This window comes from Hyperolius riggenbachi, chromosome 12 (genome assembly GCF_040937935.1).
Source record: "Hyperolius riggenbachi isolate aHypRig1 chromosome 12, aHypRig1.pri, whole genome shotgun sequence".
In the NCBI taxonomy this organism is placed as follows: domain Eukaryota; kingdom Metazoa; phylum Chordata; class Amphibia; order Anura; family Hyperoliidae; genus Hyperolius; species Hyperolius riggenbachi.
In genome coordinates, this window is record NC_090657.1 from 22,596,305 (window position 1) to 22,617,156 (window position 20,852).

Here is a 20,852-nt window from a genome sequence, read left to right on the forward strand (position 1 = left end):
CAGACCAGGGACAAGGGGGAGTATGCGCTACCTTCAAGTGTACCTGTCACTAAAACTTGCATTTGCCAATAGAGGTTATCTCACTGTAATCCCATTATTGTGGTGCAGAAAATACAGGTGCCCAGACACTGGCAGACGACCAGCAGATACAACAATAAGATAGATCCCTCTCTGATCGAATCAGAGCAGAGAGGGATCTATTGCTGTAAGTGTAGTGCACACAGACATCCAATGAATTTCAGCATAATACCTATTGGATATCTGTGCAGGCCCCTCCCCCTGCCAGGCCCCCTAGGTCACATAAAGTGTACCCCTCAGGTCTGTAGTGAGTGTTGCAGATCTCACCTGACCACTGGCACCTTCTCCTGTGTCTGCTCTACATTACCACCAGTGACGCCTGTGCCATGTGACCCCTGGCATGTGTGTGGCCTCGTACGTGCCGTCAGGTCACATGGTACAGAGAAGGCAAGGGACACAGGAGGAGTGTGTGAGCAGAAGGGAAGCTTGAAGTGAACATCCAGACTAAAAATCTACTCAGCAGCACTGGAAAAGGCTTGGTGTTTCACAGCATCAGAACTTTGTTTTTCTTAGCCAAGCCTCATTTTAGCTGCACAGAAGCTAAGCTCCGCCCCATCAAAGAAATCTGCCCAGGCATTTTTCCTCTGATGCTGTGCAAAGCATGATGGGATTTCTGATGATGTTCTCTTTCTGTTGTTTTGGCACAAATTTGTTTTTTACAATTTTGAATTTAATATTTGAAGCCTAGCGCACGCAGCTGGGAGGGGTGATCAGGACACAGGACAGTTGGAACTGTGTCTCATGCTCCCTGTCACCTCCTTTCAACCAACAAGTTAGCTGCCCCCATGAAGTCACAAACATTTGCCTGTTCTTTTAAAGAGACACTGAAGCGAAAAAAAATGATATAATGAATTGGTTGTGTACTATGAATAATTACTAGAAGATTAGCAGCAAAGAAAATATTCTCATATTTCTATTTTCAGGTATATAGTGTTTTTTCTAACATTGCATCATTCTATAATATGTGCAAATTACACAACACTCAGCATTCAAAATGATTCTTTCAGAGCAGTCTGTGAACTAATGACCTCTCCTCTGGCAGAGAAAAAGTAAACAGTTGAGATAATAAAAGTCAGATAACAGCCCTCTCCAGGACTTTGAAAGTCGTAGAGCTTAATGGCTTTTTTGCATAGAGATAACAACTGGAGTTTCTTAACTCTTCCTGTACTAAAAACAATTAGACTGATGTGTCTGATCTTAATGATTTATTTCTTAGCTGTACTACACATACAAATCATAATATCATAATTTTTTTTTCGCTTCAGTGTCTCTTTAAAAGAGGACCATTGTTGTCCCTTACACACTCCAATGAGTTCTGGGTCACCATGAGCTTGCTGGTTAGTCTGTACCTCTCGGTGTTACAAGCCCTAATTCATAGAGCCAAATTAATCCATGCCATGCACTGATGAGGATCAAACAATCTGAAACAGTCTGTATGCATGTTGGATTATTATGGCTCTGTACAATTTAACAAGCTGACACATCATTGCATTCCAGTGGTTCTGGAGGTGTGTTTAGCTTCTAAGGGTAGAATGGTTAATTTGCATATATTCAGCAGTGGTGCCTGGGAGACATCTCGAGCTCACTCCAACCTGAATTATCGCAAATTCTTTCTGTTTTAGGAAAGCAAATTTTTGTTTTTCTTAACATCTTAGTAAGGGGGCGTTTAGGACCATTGTAGTCCCTTACCCACTCCAATGAGTTCTGGGTCACCATGAGCTTGCTGGTTAGTCTGTACCTCTCGGTGTTACAAGCCCTAATTCATAGAGCCAAATTAATCCATGCCATGCACTGATGAGGATCAAACAATCCGAAACAGTCTGTAGGCATGTTGGATTATTATGGCTCTGTACAAATTAACAAATTGACACATCATTGCATTCCAGCGGTTCTGGAAGGGTGTTTAGCTTCTAAGGGTAACAATGGTTAATTTGCCTATATTCAGCAGTGATGCGCTGGGAGACATCTCAAGCTCACTCCAACCTGAATTATCGCAAATTCTTTCTGTTTTAAGAAAGCAAACTTTTGTGTTTCTTTTAAAAGAGGGTGGGTCAGAGATAATATTACCTATCTATTTTACAGTGGTGTGAAAAACTATTTGCCCCCTTCCTGATTTCTTATTCTTTTGCATGTTTGTCACACTTAAATGTCTCTGATCATCAAAAACCGTTAACTATTAGTCAAAGATAACAAAATTGAACACAAAACGCAGTTTTAAATGATGGTTTTTATTATTTAGTGAGAAAAAAAACAACAAATCTACATAGCCCTTTGTGAAAAAGTGATTGCCTCCCTTGTTAAAAAATAACTTAACTGTGGTTTATCACACCTGAGTTCAATTTCTGTAGTCACCCCCAGGCCTGATTACTGCCACACCTGTTTCAGTCAAGAAATCACTTAAATAGGAGCTATCTGACACAGAGAAGTAGACCAAAAGCACCTCAAAAGCTAGACATCATGCCAAGATCCAAAGAAATTCAGGAACAAATGAGAACAAAAGTACTGTAATTGAGATCTATCAGTCTGGTCTGGTAAAGGTTATAAAGCCATTTCTAAAGAGGCGCAAACCACTTTTAAGCAAAAAGAACATTAAGGCTTGTCTCAATTTTGCTAAAAAAACATCTCAATGATTGCCAAGACTTTTGGGAAAATACCTTGTGGACCGACGAGACAAAAGTTGAACTTTTTGGAAGGTGCGTGTCCCGTTACATCTGGCGTAGAAGTAACACAGCATTTCAGCAAAAGAACATCATACCAACAGTAAAATATGGTGGTGGTAGTGTGATGGTCTGGGGTTGTTTTGCTGCTTCAGGACCTGGAAGGCTTGCTGTGATACATGGAACCATGAATTCTACTGTCTACCAAAAAATGCTGAAGGAGAATGTCCGGCCATCTGTTCGTCAACTCAAGATGAAGCGATCTTGGGTGCTGCAGCAGGACAATGACCCAAAACACACCAGCAAATCCACCTCTGAATGGCTGAAGAAAAACAAAATGAAGACTTTGGAGTGGCCTAGTCAAAGTCCTGACCTGAATCCTATTGAGATGTTGTGGCATGACCTTAAAAAGGCGGTTCATGCTAGAAAACCCTCAAATAAAGCTGAATTACAACAATTCTGCAAAGATGAGCGGGCCAAAATTCCTCCAGAGCGCTGTAAAAGCCTTGTTGCAAGTTATCGCAAACGCTTGATTGCAGTTATTGCTGCTAAGGGTGGCCCAACCAGTTATTAGGTTCAGGGGGCAATTTCTTTTTCACACAGGGCCATGTAGGTTTTGAGGGTTTTTTTCTCACTAAATAATAAAAACCATCATTTAAAACTGCATTTTGTGTTCAATTATGTTATCTTTGACTAATAGTTACCGGTTTTTGATGAGCAGAAACATTTAAGTGTGACAAACATGCAAAAGAATAAGAAATCAGGAAGGGGGCAAATAGTTTTTCACACCACTGTAATTAACATAACTAATGTAACTTAATGACAGTATATTTGTTTAAGCTGAAGTTCCCCTTTGAGCCAGCTTGAAAACTCATCATGGGCCAGGAAAGAACACATTACACATTGGAGGAGGCCACCTGGGGATCTGTCTGGTAAATGAATGCTGCTACCGCAACGCATCTTCCAGCATGCTGGATTGATCATTGTGATCAATTTAGTCTGGAAGTAGTTCTGAGTTATGATCTGGCTGTTCTGTTGTGGCATCGATCTCCGACAGATTGAATTATTATGATTGAATCTGCTAGATATCATTGTTGCAAATGGAGTGATGTTTGGGCACCTCACCTCTTCTAGACACAAGTAAATGAAAAGATGCACCATCCCACAAGGGGCTGAGATGCGAAAATTAGCACTGCTCATATTGTCACTTCATCCTGTTTATTCTATTATATATATGAGTACAAAGGGGGTAAGAGGAGCCCAGAGAGATATAAAACTCAGCGCAAAACAGAAAAAGTGGATGTGGCTTACCTCAAAAACCACAATCTTATAAGATAATGAAATTTATTTAACACAAGCAATGCGTTTTGTGGTTCTGAGTCCACTTCTTCAGGTAAATTACAGTGTCAAAGGTTAAAAAAAGCCTAAATAATAACCAACTCCCCTTTTTTCTATTTCTCTGTTTTTAAAGTGAACCAGAGACGAAGCACCCTCGTGCATTTAACCATATATATCAGTGGGAACATTAGAGAAAACACCTACCCTGCTCTCTGTTTCATCCTTCATTGCTCAGCCTGCTTGTTATCAGCCCTGATAAAATCCCAGACTGAGCATTCAGTCTGGCTTTGCTCAGGAATCATTATAGCTGAGTCAGTCTTCTCTGATGTCTTTTCAAGCCCAAGCCTGTCCCCTTCTGGCTGTGCTTTCCTGTTCTGTATACTCGCAGCATCACAGAGAGCTGTGATGAGATGGGATGAGCTGCAGGAGTGTAGCAATAGGGGTTGCGAACGCATCGGGGCCCTTGGGCCAGAGGAGCCCCAAGAGGCCCTCCCTCAACCACAGTATTAGCTCTCTATTGGTCCTGTGCTCATAATAATCACTTCTACAGATGCTTTGAATAGTGGTAATCATTAACAAACAATTCCCCATCCCCTTCTTGCACCTCTGACACTGTAGTTGCCATTGGCAGGTTTTGGTGTGCCGTATCAATTGTTATGTATAGGGTGCTTGGGGGGCCCCATGTAAAACTTGCATCGGGGCCCACAGCTCCTTAGCTACGCCACTGAGGAGCTGCTAATGTAAGGGTATTATGAAAAACTTTTTTTTTCTTATCTATATTTGTTAGTCATAAGAGGTTTTTAGAAATGGTGATTTCATTTTGCACACAGACCACTAAATAATATGCTTTTCTGATGAACTGTGTTTTGCACGGAGTTTCAGTAAAAAAAACACAAAAACCGGCACACCAGAGCGGCAAAAATACCAAGTCTAGTATTTATTTAGTAAAATATATCGGGGGATATGTTTATTTTGTGCCAAAGCATTCATCTCTGGTTTCCTTTAACTCAGTTTTATACAGTGATGTGAAAAACTATTTGCCCCCTTCCTGTTTTCTTATTCTTTTGCATGTTTGTCACACTTAAATGTTTCTGCTCATCAAAAACCGTTAACTATTAGTCAAAGATAACATAATTGAACACAAAATGCAGTTTTAAATGATGGGTTTTTATTATTTAGTGAGAAAAAAAACTCCAAATCTACATGGCCCTGTGTGAAAAAGTTATTGCCCCCCTTGTTAAAAATAACTTAACTGTGGTTTATCACCCCTGAGTTAAATTTTTGTAGTCACCCACAGGCCTGATTACTGCCACACCTGTTTCAATCAAGAAATCACTTTAAATAGGATCTATCTGACACAGAGAAGTAGACCAAAAGCACCTCAAAAGCTAGACATCATGCCAAGATCCAAAGAAATTCAGGAACAAATGAGAACAAAAGTACTGTAATTGAGATCTATCAGTCTGGTAAAGGTTATAAAGCCATTTCTAAAGCTTTGGGACTCCAGTGAACCACAGTGAGAGCCATTATCCACAAATGGCAAAAACATGGAACAGTGATGAACCTTCCCAGGAGTGGCTGGCCGACCAAAATTACCCCAAGAGCGCAGAGAAAACTCATCAGAGAGGCCACAAAAGACCCGAGGACAACATCTAAAGAACTGCAGGCCTCACTTGCCTCAATTAAGGTCAGTGTTCACGACTCCACCATAAGAAAGAGACTGGGCAAAAACTGCCTGCATGGCAGATATCCAAGGCACAAACCTTTTTTAAGTAAAAAGAACATTAAGGCTCATCTGAATTTTGCTAAAAAAACATCTCAATGATTGCCAAGACTTTTGGGAAAATACCTTGTGGACCGACAAGACAAAAGTTGAACTTTTTGGAAGGTGCGTGTCCCGTTACATCTGGCGTAGAAGTAACACAGCATTTCAGCAAAAGAACATCATACCAACAGTAAAATATGGTGGTGGTAGTGTGATGGTCTGGGGTTGTTTTGCTGCTTCAGGACCTGGAAGGCTTGCTGTGATAGATGGAACCATGAATTCTACTGTCTACCAAAAAATCCTGAAGGAAAATGTCCAGACATCTGTTCGTCAACTCAAGCTGAAGCGATCTTGGGTGCTGCAGCAGGACAATGACCCAAAACACACCAGCAAATCCACCTCTGAATGGCTGAAGAAAAACAAAATGAAGACTTTGGAGTGGCCTAGTCAAAGTCCTGACCTGAATCCTAATGAGATGTTGTGGCATGACCTTAAAAAGGCGGTTCATGCTAGAAAACCCTCAAATAAAGCTGAATTACAACAATTCTGCAAAGATAAGTGGGCCAAAATTCCTCCAGAGCGCTGTAAAAGACTCACTGCAAGTGATCGCAAACGCTTGATTGCAGTTATTGCTGCTAAGGGTGGCCCAACCAGTTATTAGGTTCAGGGGGCAATTTCTTTTTCACACAGGGCCATGTAGGTTTTGAGTTTTTTTCTCACTAAATAATAAAAACCATCATTTAAAACTGCATTTTGTGTTCAATTACCGTATGTTATCTTTGACTAATAGTTACCGGTTTTTGATGAGCAGAAACCTTTAAGTGTGATAAACATGCAAAAGAATAAGAAATCAGGAAGGGGGCAAATAGTTTTTCACACCACTTATATCTCTGGACGCCTCGTACCCCCTTTGTGCTTATATGCATACAGTAAAAAATGGCGCAGAGTAAAAAATGGCGCCCCATCTGCCGATCATAAAACGCTATTTACCGTTTTAATGTAAATACAAAACGGTAAATAGCGTTTTATAAAACAGCAGAACAGTGCGCCATTGAAAAATTCAGGGAGCTAGTCAGGGGAGGTCGGGCTGGAGGAGAGGCAGCGGGCTGGCAGCGGGGGTCGGGCTGGAGGAGAGGCAGCTGGCAGTGGGCTGGCAGCGGGGGTCGGGCTGGAGGACAGTAGTGATGGGTCGTTCGCGAACGATCCGGCTCTAAGAGCCGGCTCTTTGCTGCGAACGACAAGAGCCGGTTCTCAGTTTCAAAAGAGCCGATGCCTCAGCCTCCCCACACAGCCCTGCTTTGCTCTGTAATAAAGGGCGCTGAGGCATGCTGGGAGATGTAGTCCTCCTTTCGCAGCTTGTAGGAGTGTATGGGGCGGAGCAGAGCAGTAGCAGGAGGGATTGTACCAGTCAGAGAAGCAGTCTGGAATTGTCATGGAGATGGGGGCGAGGCTTTTACTCCGATTCTGAGTGGTGTCTAGTGATATTTAATGAAGAGCCGATTGAGAGCCGTAAGAGCCGGCTCTTTAATGGGAGCCGATTCAGAAGAGCCGATTCTCTGAGAAAAGCTGGAATTCCCATCACTAGAGGACAGGCAGCGGGCAGTAGGCTGGTAGTGGGGGTCGGGCTGGAGTAGAAGCAGCGGGCTGGCAGCGGGGGTCGGGCTGGAGAGGCAGCGGGGTGGAGGGAGTAGGATAAGGTAGCATGTGTATACATTACATTGTCCCGGCCGCCGATCGCTGGACCTTCACTTCACAGCTTGCACGAGTCCTGCATCCAACCAATCACCATGCGGCTTCAGTTTCCGCATGGTGATTGGTTGGATGCAGGACTCGTGCAAGCTCTGAAGTGAAGGAGCGATCGCCGGCCGGGACAATGTAATGTATACACATGCTACTTAATTCTACTCCCTCCACCCCGCTGCCTCTCCAGCCCGACCCCCGCTGCCAGCCCACTGCCCGCTGCTTCTACTCCAGGCCGACCCCCGCTGCCTGTCCTCCAGCCCGACCCCCGCTGCCTCTCCTCCAGCCCGATCCCTGCTGCCAGCCCACTGCCCGCTGCCTCTCCTCCAGCCCGATCCCTGCTGCCAGCCCACTGCCCGCTGCCTCTTCTCCAGCCCGACCTCCGCTGCCAGCCCGCTGCCTCTCCTCCAGCCCGATCCCTGCACAAAAAAACCCCAAACATATAAAACGATAAATATCGTTTTAAGTGCAGCGCCATTCTGACACTATTTGCGCTGTGCGCCATTTTTGCCTGTCTCCGCTTATATACACCCCTCCAATACCCCCGGTCGGAGAGGTACATGTGGCCTCAAGTGATTGTAACCACATCTATTTTTACCAAGAGAGTGAGCGTATCCATGCAACCCACCTTTGTGAGTAGCCTTTTTTCTGTATTCCTCTTCTTATGACATATTGCGCTATTTGGGCTCCCATCAGAGGCGTAATTAGAGCTTATGAAGCTCCTTAGCAGAATTTAGATGGAGCCATCAGACCTAGGCAGTATTGAGCAATGCCACCTGCACCTACCACGTGGGATATGCGTTGACTAGGCAATGTACTTTCCTATGCAATGTACACTGCAAATAGCCTATGGTACTGAGAATAAGTCAGAGTGGAGAGAAACACAGGGAAATTAATAGTTAATACATCAACTGCCACTTGGGCCCCCTATGCTCCAGGGTCCCATAGCAGTTGCTATGCCGGTGGCTCCCGTTTCTGTTTAAGGTGTCAGGGCACTCAAATATATTATAGTATGTATGTGGAAGCCAGATAATCTCATTATATGAGCTCCAAAGGGCAGATCTGCCCATAGCTGCATGATACACAATCAGTATAAATGCTGGGGAGGCTCATAGCAGAAGATGGGTGAGGAAATATAACTGTTCCCAATATACAGCACTATCAGATCTCTCCACACATCTGCTAGATAATGAGATTCTGTTCTGTTACCTAGCAACCACTCTAATGGTGAACCTGTACCAAGTCCTCTATCACACTGCTATAAATATCTCATCATAGCCACCCATCCCGCCTAGTGTTATATAACTTCTCCCATTGATTTCACCGTCACTGCTAATGAAGCAGTATACAACAGGAATACAAAGTACAAGGCACCTTTTCCTGCAACTCATCTAATGTGGTATACGTGATCATGTGTGCAAAATGCCCCAAAGGAATTTATGTGGGAGAAACAAGTCAACCACTGCGTGATCGCATGACACACCACAGATCCACTATTAAGAGCAGGAAAAAGGATATTACAAAATATACTGATCTCCCAATACCAACACACTTTTGTTTACCTGGACACAGTTTAAGCGATTTTCGCGTCGCTGTATTAATGGGTAGCTTCAAATCGGGAAACATGAGACTAACACAAGAAACTAAGTTTATATATTGGTTCAAAACTGTAGAAGATGGTTTAAACAAGGACTCTAACTTCTTGTGCTGGTACGATGGGTTTTGAATGCCACAATTCTTTTAATTTTAATTTTTCTATCTTTTCATTCATTTTTGTGCCATATGCTGTGTAAGATGGAATTCACTGTCACTATTCATTTTATTTGCTTTCAGAAGCTGGCTTTAAAGAGACTCTGAAGCGAGAATAAATCTCGCTTCAGAGCTCATAGTTAGCAGGGGCATGTGTGCCCCTGCTAAAACGCTGCTATCGCGCAGCTAAACGGGGGTCCCTTCACCCCCAAACCCACCCCTGCATACCTTGGTCGTGATTGATTTCTTCCTGGAGGCAGGGCTAACGGCTGCAGCCCTGCCTCCAGTCGCGTCTATCAGCGGCGCAACAGTGAAGGAAGACTGAGGGGCGGGGGAGAGGCGGAGATACGCGCTGACAGACGCGCGTGGGGCAGGGCTGCGGCGGTTAGCCCTGCCCCAATGCTGAAGCGCTCCCCGGCTGTACGGAGGGGATTTGGGGGTGAAGGGACACCCGTTAAGCCACGGGATAGCGGCGTTTTAGCAGTGGCACGCATGCCCCTGCTATCTATGAGGTCTGAAGCGAGATTTATTCTTGCTTCGGACTCTCTTTAAATGCCACAATTCTTTTAAGCTTAGAATTAATGGTGCATGTAACCAGGCCAGTTACCATTTGAACTCGGAATTTACGATGTCTCCCCATCACCAGAGTCTGCTTTATGTCATGTTGAGGATTCTATTGATCTTATCAATTTAGATAGGATGCCTGGGAAAGCCTCCTCAGTAAGGGCCCTTTTCCACCAGCGCAAACTCGTAAAATCGTAAAGTCGCAAACCGCTAGCGATTTTACAATCGCTACGGTTTGCTTTTTAACATAGGAATCGTGGTAGGTCATTTCCACTACCGCGATTCGTTTTTGACGGGAATGCGAACGCGCGGCGGAGCGATATTTGCCGCGATTTTGCTATGCAGTGCATAGCATAGCAAAATCGCGGCCGCAAACGTCGGGAAATCGGCGGAATTGCGATTCAGCAATCGCTAGCGTTCAGCGTGAACGTTAGCGACTGCTAGCTGAAAAGGGCCCTGACAGTTAAGGCATCTAATTGCATTTATGTTTGCTAAAGAATGTTTCTCCTCTGTATATCAGTGTATATAAGCTGTGTTTTTCAGTTTTGGTCAGGAACCAGTCCGACGAAGGCTTTTTATAAGTCGAAAGCTCACTGTTTATCCATCTCTAAGTTAGCCAATAAATGGTATCATCCTGATTCAAAACTCCTTGCTGCTAATGAACATAGCTCATAATGAGAATTACACCCGGCATACAGGACAAGAGAAGCGCTACTGTGCAGCCTCCATACATACAAAATAAGAGCAGATACTGAGAATTACACCCGGCATACAGGACAAGAGACGTGCTACTGTGCAGCCTCCATACATACAAAATAAGAGCAGATACTGAGAATTACACCCAGCATACAGGACAAGAGAAGCGCTACTGTGCAGCCTCCATACATACAAAATAAGAGCAGATACTGAGAATTACACCCGTCATACAGGACAAGAGAAGCGCTACTGTGCAGCCTCCATACATACAGAATAAGAGCCGATACTGAGAGTTACACCCGGCATACAGGACAAGAGAAGCGCTACTGTGCAGCCTCCATACATACAGAATAAGGGCAGATACTGAGAATTACACTTGCCACACACTACATAAAGTATTCTCTGGTTTCTCTTAGGACAGTATAAAAACTTTGGTGGGCAAGCTGCAAGCTCAGTGATGGTTCCTTGTGTGGCTTCCATGTTGTTACAAAGCAGCTTGAAAATGGATCAATCGAATGAAGCTGAGGCGGGATTTGATTGGTCTATTTCAAGCTCCATAAATCTGAATTAAAAATGGGCATAATTCTGCAATGAACTTGCAATTCATTGACTAAACCTATTACTAAAAATGCTATGCAAATAAATACAAGGTGTTCCACATTTATGGTGATACGGTACTAATGCAACTTGACAATGGACCAATCAAATCCTGCAGCAGCTTTATTCAACGCAATCTGTGTAAATATGCATACAAATAAGCATAGAATCTGCATAAGTTCAGAATTATCTGCATCTCATTGACCAGCCCTGGTTGCTACATTGCTGGCGTTTATCCTGCATTACCCAGCAGCCAGTAATTAACATATTAGGTCAATGAGGCCCCATACGGAGGGCTTTGCCTGCGCTGGCTCTGGCATGCTACACGTACAAGCAATGCACCCATTGGCCAGTGAATGAGCTGCCCATCCCCTCACACCCCGCCTACCTCCATCCCTCAGTGCTGCTGTAGCACCGAGTGGTAGGCATTGACAGTCATTTCCTAAGTCTGTACCTAATTACTTCCCACGCCGACATGTGTAGTGGGAAACGTGCAGCGATATTGTTGTGACAGTAACAATATGGTGCACAGCATGGAGATCTACGATTGACCAGACTGAGCCACCATCTGCCCAATTCCTGCTGTCGTTATTTATTTTTCAGCATGAATGAGGCACCTGCCTATCACTATCACAGATATTCCACGGTCTCCCAAGAGTGGGAATTTATTCCGGTGCTGTCTCCAAGTCTGTATTCCTGTATAGTTCACGTATGCAGTCTAACACAGCCTGCCTCTCGATATGGGCTGCACAGAACATGGTCCAGGGCTGCAGCTCTGCATGGGCCACACAGAACATGCTCCAGGGCTGCAGCTCTGCATGGGCCACACAGAACAAGGTCCAGGGCTGCAGCTCTGCATGGGCCACACAGGACAAGCTCCAGGGCTGCAGCTCTGCATGGGCCACACAGGACAAGGTCCAGGGCTGCAGCTCTGCATGGGCCACACAGGACAAGCTCTAGGGCTGCAGCTCTGCATGGGCCACACAGGACAGGGAACAGGGCTGCACCTCTGCATGGGCCACACAGGACAAGGTCCATGGCTGCAGCTCTGCATGGGCCACCCATTGAAGAACCACGCTAAGTCTTATAGTTTTATGTTAAAACTCATCAGATAATGAACATGGTCCAGGGCTGCAGCTCTGCATGGGCCACACAGAACATGCTCCAGGGCTGCAGCTCTGCATGGGCCACACAGGACAAGGTCCAGAGCTGCAGCTCTGCATGGGCCACACAGGACAAGGTCCAGGGCTGCAGCTCTGCATGGGTCACACAGGACAAGGTCCAGGGCTGCAGCTCTGCATGGGCCACACAGGACAAGGTCCAGGGCTGCAGCTCTGCATGGGCCACACAGGACAGGGAACAGGGCTGCACCTCTGCATGGGCCACACAGGACAAGGTCCATGGCTGCAGCTCTGCATGGGCCACCCATTGAAGAACCACGCTAAGTCTTATAGTTTTATGTTAAAACTCATCAGATAATGGAACGGTTATATGCATCAACACTAACATAAGAGCACTGTGGATGATGCCAGTATAAACTGAAGGAGATGCTATAAATAAATACAGGAAGTCTGACCTCGTCTGCCTGGAGGGACATATAAGAACACTGACAGTGATAACAAAATCTATAGGGCATGCTATAGACAGAAACAGGTGTGGTCTGACCTTGCCCCCCCTGGAGGGACACACAAGAACACTGGACTAGTGACAATATAACCTACAGGATATGCTAAAAATAAATACAGGTAGTCTGTCCTCATCTGCCTGGAAAAACATACAAGAACACTGACGGTGATAACAACCTATAGGTTATGCTATAGATAGATACAGGTAGTCCGACCTCATCTACTTGGTGGGACAAATATGGTAAATATACTATGACTGTGATAACATAACGGATAGGATAGGCTATAGATAGATACAGGTAGTCTGACCTCATCTACCTGGTGGGACAAATATGGTAAATATACTATGACTGTGATAACATAACGGGTAGGATAGGCTATAGATACAGGTAGTCTGACCTCATCTACCTGGTGGAACATCTAAATATACTATGGCCATGATAACATAACAGATAGGATACGCTATAGGAAGGTACAGGTGGTCTGACCCGCCCCCTGGAAAAATATATAAAAGCACTGCGATAGTAATAATGGTATAAAAATATATATATATCACATTATAAACTATAATACAATAAAAAAAGAGAATCAGATGTTCTGACCTCATCCCCCTGGATGAACTGCTGGGCCAGGTCCATGAAGTCTTCCACCTTGATGAAGCCATCGGCATCCTCGTCACAGACATCGAAGACATGCCGAAGTCGCTGGACAAAGTGCAGGACATTGTGACCACCCTGATCCTCCGCTGACTCCATTTCTCCCTCCATTGGGGGGAGATTACAGAGGAGCAAGCCCCAATACTGCCAACGCCATCTTCATCCTTCTCCTTAGCAACATCCCTGCTGCATCCCTTCCTCAGGACCACATCTGACATCAGCTGGAGAGAGGAGGGAGGGGGAGCAGAGAGGACTGACAACACTGAGGACCAGGGAGGGAGAGAAGGAACACGCAAGGAGAGGCAGGCAGAGGACAGTGAGATCCATGGGATGGGGACAGAAAAATGTAAAAATAATATTAAAGCTGGCAGAACCGGAAAGGGAGGGGGAGTGAGGTGATAGAGTGAGAGAAGAAATGAAAAGGAACAGGGATTATTTTTATTATAAAGAGCCAACATATTACGCAGCGATAAAACGAACATGATTGGGCATTGACAAACATATCCACAATAATATCTAAGCACTTTACTCCAATACCAATTAACCCCAATCGTCTTTTATTCTTACGGATTTATTGCACAGACCTGCTCAATATGGTGCTGCTTTATGGATATAATAGAACAATCTCAGCACTTGCTATTCAGTAACCAAGTATCATATTCAGTAAGGAGTCCTTGGGCAAGTCTCCCTAACACTGCTACTGCCTACTGAGCGTACCCTTGTGGCTGCATCTCAAGCAATTGGAGTCCAACATGAGAAGAACACTACACAAATGTAGTTTACTTATTATTTACATTTAAAAGAGACCGTGAACAGAGGACAAGAAAGGAATCTGAACTTACCTGGGGCTCCCTCCAGCCCCTTGTAGTACACAAGATCCCTCAACGTCCTCTGGGTCTCCTCCGTCCTCCTGCTGGCGGCTCCAGTAGCGTGCAACTTCGCTCGGAGTTGTACGCAACTGCGCATGCGCGGCCTGTCCGTGCTTCCTACTCGATCACTCACCCGTCGTCATAAACGGTATGCTTAAGGTTCATTCTTTCAAAAACAGCGCATGCGCAGAACACTCATAGCGACAGGCGCGTGGATGGGCCCCAAATGTTGTGCATGCAGTTGTCCATGACTTTTGGCGAAGTCGTGCACTACCGGAAGTGGCAGCAGTAGAATAGAGGGGACCCAGAGGACGCCGAGTGACCTCGTGGGGCTACAGGAGGAGCGCGCCGCGGCGAAATGTGGGGGGACTGAGGAGCGCGTAGCGACGAAGTCTGGGGGTGGGGGCTGCGTGTGCCGTGGCGAAAGATGGGCGTGGCCATGACATTGTATGGGCGGAGCTAACGTAATGATGTAACAGCGAGGCATAAGAAAGCAGTGTTTACGCCATGATGTGGTCAAACGAGACTTCGCATCATGGGTGTGCAGAAACTGTGTGATGCTAATAGTATACTGTAACCACAAAGCAGCAAACATAGCTATCTATGACCATTAAATAATAAATGCAGCAACAGTTACCCCAGACACCAGAAAATAAACGCAATGGGCAACATGTCAGCACAAAATAAACGCAATGCGGGCAAACATGTCAGTACAAAAAAAATGCAATGGGCGCAAACATGTCAGTACAAAATAAACGCAATGCGGGCAACATGTTAGTACAAAATAAACGCAATGTGGGCAAACATGTCAGTACAAAATAAACGCAATGTAGGCAAACATATCAGTACAAAAAAAAATGCAATGGGCGCAAACATGTCAGTACAAAATAAACGCAATGCGGGCAAACATGTCAGTACAAAAAAAAATGCAATGGGCGCAAACATGTCAGTACAAAATAAACGCAATGCGGGCAACATGTCAGTACAAAATAAACGCAATGCGGGCAAACATGTCAGTACAAAATAAACGCAATGTAGGCAAACATGTCAGTACAAAAAAAACGCAATGGGCGCAAACATGTTTGTACAAAATAAACGCAATGCGGGCAACATGTCAGTACAAAATAAATGCAATGTGGGCAAACATGTCAGTACAAAATAAACGCAATGCGGGCAAACATATCAGTACAAAATAAACGCAATGCGGGCAAACATGTCAGTACAAAATAAACGCAATGCGGGCAAACATGTCAGTACAAAATAAACGCAATGCGGGCAAACATGTCAGTACAAAATAAACGCAATGCGGGCAAACATGTCAGTACAAAATAAACGCAATGTGAGAAACATTTCACCAGAAAATAAACGCAATGGGAGCACATTTCACCTGGAAAAGAAAGCATTTACTCACCTGGCAGAAGTCTCCGGCCTCTGGCGCGCTGCTCCCAGGACCATCTTGCTCCTGCTCCTGTCTCCCGCGCTGACAGGGCTACGGCAAAATTGCGCCCGAAGCCCTGTACTGGAGACACAAATAGTCTCCAGTACAGGGCTTCGGCAGCCATCTTGCCGTAGTCCTGCTCGCCTGCTGGTGTCGGAACACCGGAAGACTAAAGAGGCTGGAGCGGGGCTGCCGGCAATGAACTGGCACGGCGTCTATAGACTCCGCTGCCAGTTCATGAAGATAGAGTAGCCAGAGTCCCGAGGCCGGGACGTCCCGCTGCTAAAAGCGGGACGTTTCCCGGGACCTCATGCTGCCTGGGACAGCGGACCCCGAATCCGGGACGCGTCCCGGGCAATCCGGGACGTCTGGTCACTCTACGAGATAGGATGGACAGCGTTGGACTTGTGCGGAAGGTATGTCCAACACTGTCGATGCTGCGGATCACGTGCTGGGACTTGGGGGAAATTTGAAGCCGCTTCTTCAAACGTCCCCATGCAGAAATGTCGTAATCGCGGAAACCGCCACTTTGACTATTCAGAAATTGTGATCGCAATTTCAGTTTAAATTCGATTTATCGTTTAGGCCTCGTTTAGGGTTATCTTAAAATCCCGCTATGCGGCCACAGATGTATTAACATGGTCAGGCACAGTGCGGGGAAATGTGTGAGGCCGAAGTGACCTGTGCTTCCCACAAAGCAAACTATCCAGTCACAGTGTGAAATGGTCCTTTTAGAACTGTCTTGATAAATCCAATCCATCAGTTCTATTCCATCTATATAAATGCATTATTAATAATAATATACAGTAGTAATTATATCTGCCTTGACCAACACAAAATTAAAGCTAAAATGAAATTCTCAGATCCTGTAATCATACAATATTATTTTCTTATTAAGGGCAGCAGACACAAGTGGGAGCATCAGAGGGTGGCAGGGAAACAATATGGCAGTCAGGAGAAACAAGCACCAGAGCAGATTATTTTCCAGTACTGTTCGCCGTTACCCAAATCTCTCTCCTGGTTGCTAAGAAACAAGAAACTGAATTCTCCTCTCAAACTGTGAGCAGTATACTGACCGACTGCACAGGGTGGGAGGGAATTACTACAGGAGATGTGAAATAAGGGGAGCCTCTATTTACTACCTACACATCATTACCTGTGGGAAATGAATACAAATGTCACATTCAGAGAACGCGGCTTCTCATGCCTGCACAATCGTATACTTTCCCTCATAAGCACAGAGTTTATCGGGAGAGATTGTACAGAATAAAAACAAAAGCAGCCTAATGCAGGGAATACACGGCTCGATTCTGAGCCTTTTAGATGGCTCGATAATTTCTGACATGTCCGATCTCCCACCCAATCGTTTCCCCCGCTCGATTCCGCATTGAGGACAAGGCAAAAAGATAAGAAAAACGAGTGGAAGATAAGAGAATCGCTTGCGCAATCAAGCGGGAGATTCGATCAGGAAAATCGAGCCGTGTATGCCCAGCATAAAGCATCGTACATACGCCTAAAGGCAGCTGATAACGACCACCTCAGCTGATAGTCTGGCATGTGTATTGAGGAGGCCCCCGCCCAGCCACGGCATCTCAGCAAGCACTCGGCCCGGCAGATCAACCTGCCTGAGCGCCAACCAACTTCTTTGAAGACACCGCCCCCCCCCCCCCCCGCCATGCATGTGCTCCTCCGTCGTCCCTCTGCCCCCCCCCCCCCCCCCGTATAACAACAGAATGCGTTGTCCGCTACACAGCTGACATGCGTCTGTACAAGCCCTGTGATATTGCCCAAGGGGATCAGGTTCCGATTCCTGACAGGCGACATCAGCTGTTAGGTGTGTACGCACCTTAAAAAACTTAAAGAGAAACCGTAATCAAGAATTGAACTTCATTCCAATCAGTAGCTGATAACCCCTTTCCCATGAGAAATAATGGCAGTATTTGTATAGCGCTTTTCTCCTGTCGGACTCAAAGCGCTTGCGAGTCAGCCACTAGAGCACACTCAGTAGGCAGTAGCAGTGTTAAGGAGACTTGCCCAAAAAACTCCTTACTGAATAGGTGCTGGCTTACTGAACTCCTGTGTCAGAGGGAGAGCCCTTAACCATTACACTATCTATTCCTTTTCACAAACGGATCACCAGGGGGCTCTGTATAGCGGATATTGTGGTGAAACCCCTCCCACAGTGTGATGTCAGGACCATGGTTCTGCCATCACACTGTTGGAGCCTTGTTGCATTGTGGGCAATAACAGCTGTGTAAAGCTGTTTCCAACTGCCAAAAAATGCAGCATCTCCTTCCACTGACATCACCTGCCAGCAGTAAAAATGTCACCATATGATAAATGTCAGAATGTAAATCAGGGAGAGGAAAGATTTTACAATGGGCAAGCGCTGAGTAAATCATTTATACATAATTGTTGAAAAAAATTAAACACTTTTTTGTTTACTACATTATTGTCACTGGAGTTCCTCTGAACTTGGAAAAATGAACTTGGAAAAAAGTCAGCCCCAGCAAAAAAAGAGACACATTGTTGCCTATTTTTGGCATTTATTTCTTTATTGCCTCACTTCCCTTACTTTCTAACCCTTTCCAATCTTTTTAACACATAACCCATTCCCCCGAGTGGGGGAAGGGCAAAGTGGGTGATCTCTACGTCCTGTGCAAGGAGGAGCCCATATGGTCCTCTCGCTTCCTAAAACTTAATATGAGTAAAACAGAACTAATAATTTTTCCACCGTCTCTGGCCACCTCTCTGCCTGAAGTAACTATAAATGTTAATAACACTCCCATAACTTCAGTTCCCAAAGCTCGGTGCTTGGGGGTGATATTCGACTCTTCTCTCTCTTTTATTCCTCATCTTAACTCCATAACCAGCTCCTGCCATCTCCAACTCAAAAGTATATCTCGCATCCGTCCCTTTCTCACTCAAGACACAACCAAAATGTTAATACACGCTCTTCTAATTTCTCGTCTGGACTACTGCAACGTACTACTTTGTGGACTACCTTCTAACAAACTGGCCCAGCTCCAGTCGGTACTGAACTCAGCTGCTCGTCTCATTCATCTCTCCTCTCGCTCTTCCTCTGCTGCTCCTCTCTGTCAAGCTCTTCACTGGCTGCCAACTAACCAGAGGATCCAGTTTAAACTCCTAACCCTAACTTACAAAGCTCTCCACAATCTCTCTCCCCTGTACATCTCCTCACTAATTTCCAGATACAAACCCAATCGCAATCTCAGATCTGCACACGATCTTTTGTTGTCCTCCTCTAGAATCACCTCCTCACATTCACGCTTACAAGATTTTGCACGCGCTTCACCCCTTCTCTGGAATCCCCTCCCACAACACATCCGTCACTCGCCAACCTTTGTTACTTTTAAACGCTCTCTAAAAACACATTTGTTCCGACAAGCATATGCGCTACCCTAAGCCACTTCCCTTTGTCCTAAGACCAAATTGCACTCCTACTAGGTATCCTAAAACACACTGCCTCTATATATTTGCTGTATACTACCCCTCCTCTTGTTTCCCCCCATTCCCTTTAGATTGTAAGCTCGCAAGGGCAGGGCTCTCTCCCCCTTTTGTTTCTTGGAAATCATTATATATTTTATTCATCATGTTACTTTTATCACTGTCATTACCACTTCTGTATTTTGTATTCTGTATGCTGTATCATTTTTGGTATTTTGTCACTAATTATGTATCTTGTATATTGGTGTACACCATTGTCTGTATTATGTACCCCATGTTTGTTTCTTACTTTGTACAGCGCCATGGAATATGTTGCCGCTTTATAAATCAATAATCATAATAATAAAAATAATAATAATAATAATAATATGGTCTCTACCTCCTCGGTGACCCGTCCATCACAACGGGGCAGGGCTAGCTCCAGCACTGTAGCTCCGCCCTGCAATGAGAGCATAATCTGTAATTATGCGGCACAGCGTGGCGATAAAGGGGATCAAACTGTCAGACTTTGCTCTGAGTGACCTGATGCCATGTTGTAATATATCTGAAAGCGGCGCAGGCAACGGGAGCCCAAATGCATCCACATGATATCTATATTACATGGTGCAGCATGGTGCTGGAGGGGTTCAAAGTGACAGATGTAGTCCAACACTTCAATCAGAAAGGCCTGATGCCAGGTTGGATTAGATCCAACAGCGGCAGCCATACTGCTCCTTGTCACGCATAGTGCGACATTAGGATCTGGGGAGAACACTCCAGGGTTAATCCATCTTGGAAACATTTAAACCCATTGCCTTTTTCATGTGGAAATAAAGTGGGCCATACACTCATCCACCAATCTGATCGAACTCTGACCGATTCCATTACTTTAATCGACTCTGACTATAATCTATTGCGCCAACATTTCCAATAAATTTCCTTTTGATCAAAAGTCTGAATGGAGAATTTCAGTGTAAGGGGCAGGAGCAGTTTGATGGCCCATAGTGGTCTATTAAAGAACAAGCGACACCCATGCTAACCTAGAAATAAAATACACATATATAAGTAGATAAATACTAGTACTACTTACATAACAGATGTATTGCACTGTCCACGTTATGATTCCTGTGAAGTTTATAAAGGAAAAGCAGAGAATACTATTCTAGACAGTTTCCATCTTGGTTACCTTTGAATGAAGCTAATCCGGACATCATTTCCTCCCTCACTTTTTTTCTCCTCTTGCTAATTGTGTATTCGTTACCCGCCCTCCTCCCAGAGTCTTCAGACACTCCCCACTGAGGTCTATTCAAGGAAGTGCACTGTCTTATGCCATTAGAAGGAGGGGAAATAAATGGAAGAGGAGGAATATATTATAGATAAAAAGACCCCCCGGCTTGCAACTGTTTGCCCGTCGATGGCAATTAAAGGGCCAGTGCTTCTAAGGTATGTGATAACTCCAAACCATAACAGCAGAACATTTAATGCAGTATTAGCATCTTTATCATTAATATACTCAGTCCAATTGCTGTTAAAATTTGATTTTTATGGTGACAATCCCACTTTAAAGGACAACTGAAGTGAGAAGAATATGGAGGCTGCCATATTCATTTCCTTTTAAACAATCCCAGTTTCC

The 20,852-nt window shown here is 44.9% G+C and overlaps 1 protein-coding gene across 1 annotated transcript in view; it reads right to left on the reverse strand.

The window, feature by feature from the left end:
• The window catches only part of RAB11FIP4 (RAB11 family interacting protein 4), a 130,329-nt gene extending 116,510 nt beyond the window's left edge, over positions 1-13,819 (reverse strand). The window contains exon 1 of the mRNA XM_068264485.1: positions 13,412-13,819. Within this exon, the coding sequence (XP_068120586.1) occupies positions 13,412-13,576 (165 nt within the window). The 5' untranslated portion in view covers positions 13,577-13,819. The remainder of the gene's footprint in view (positions 1-13,411) is intronic.
• Between the last annotated feature and the right edge of the window lie 7,033 nt (positions 13,820-20,852).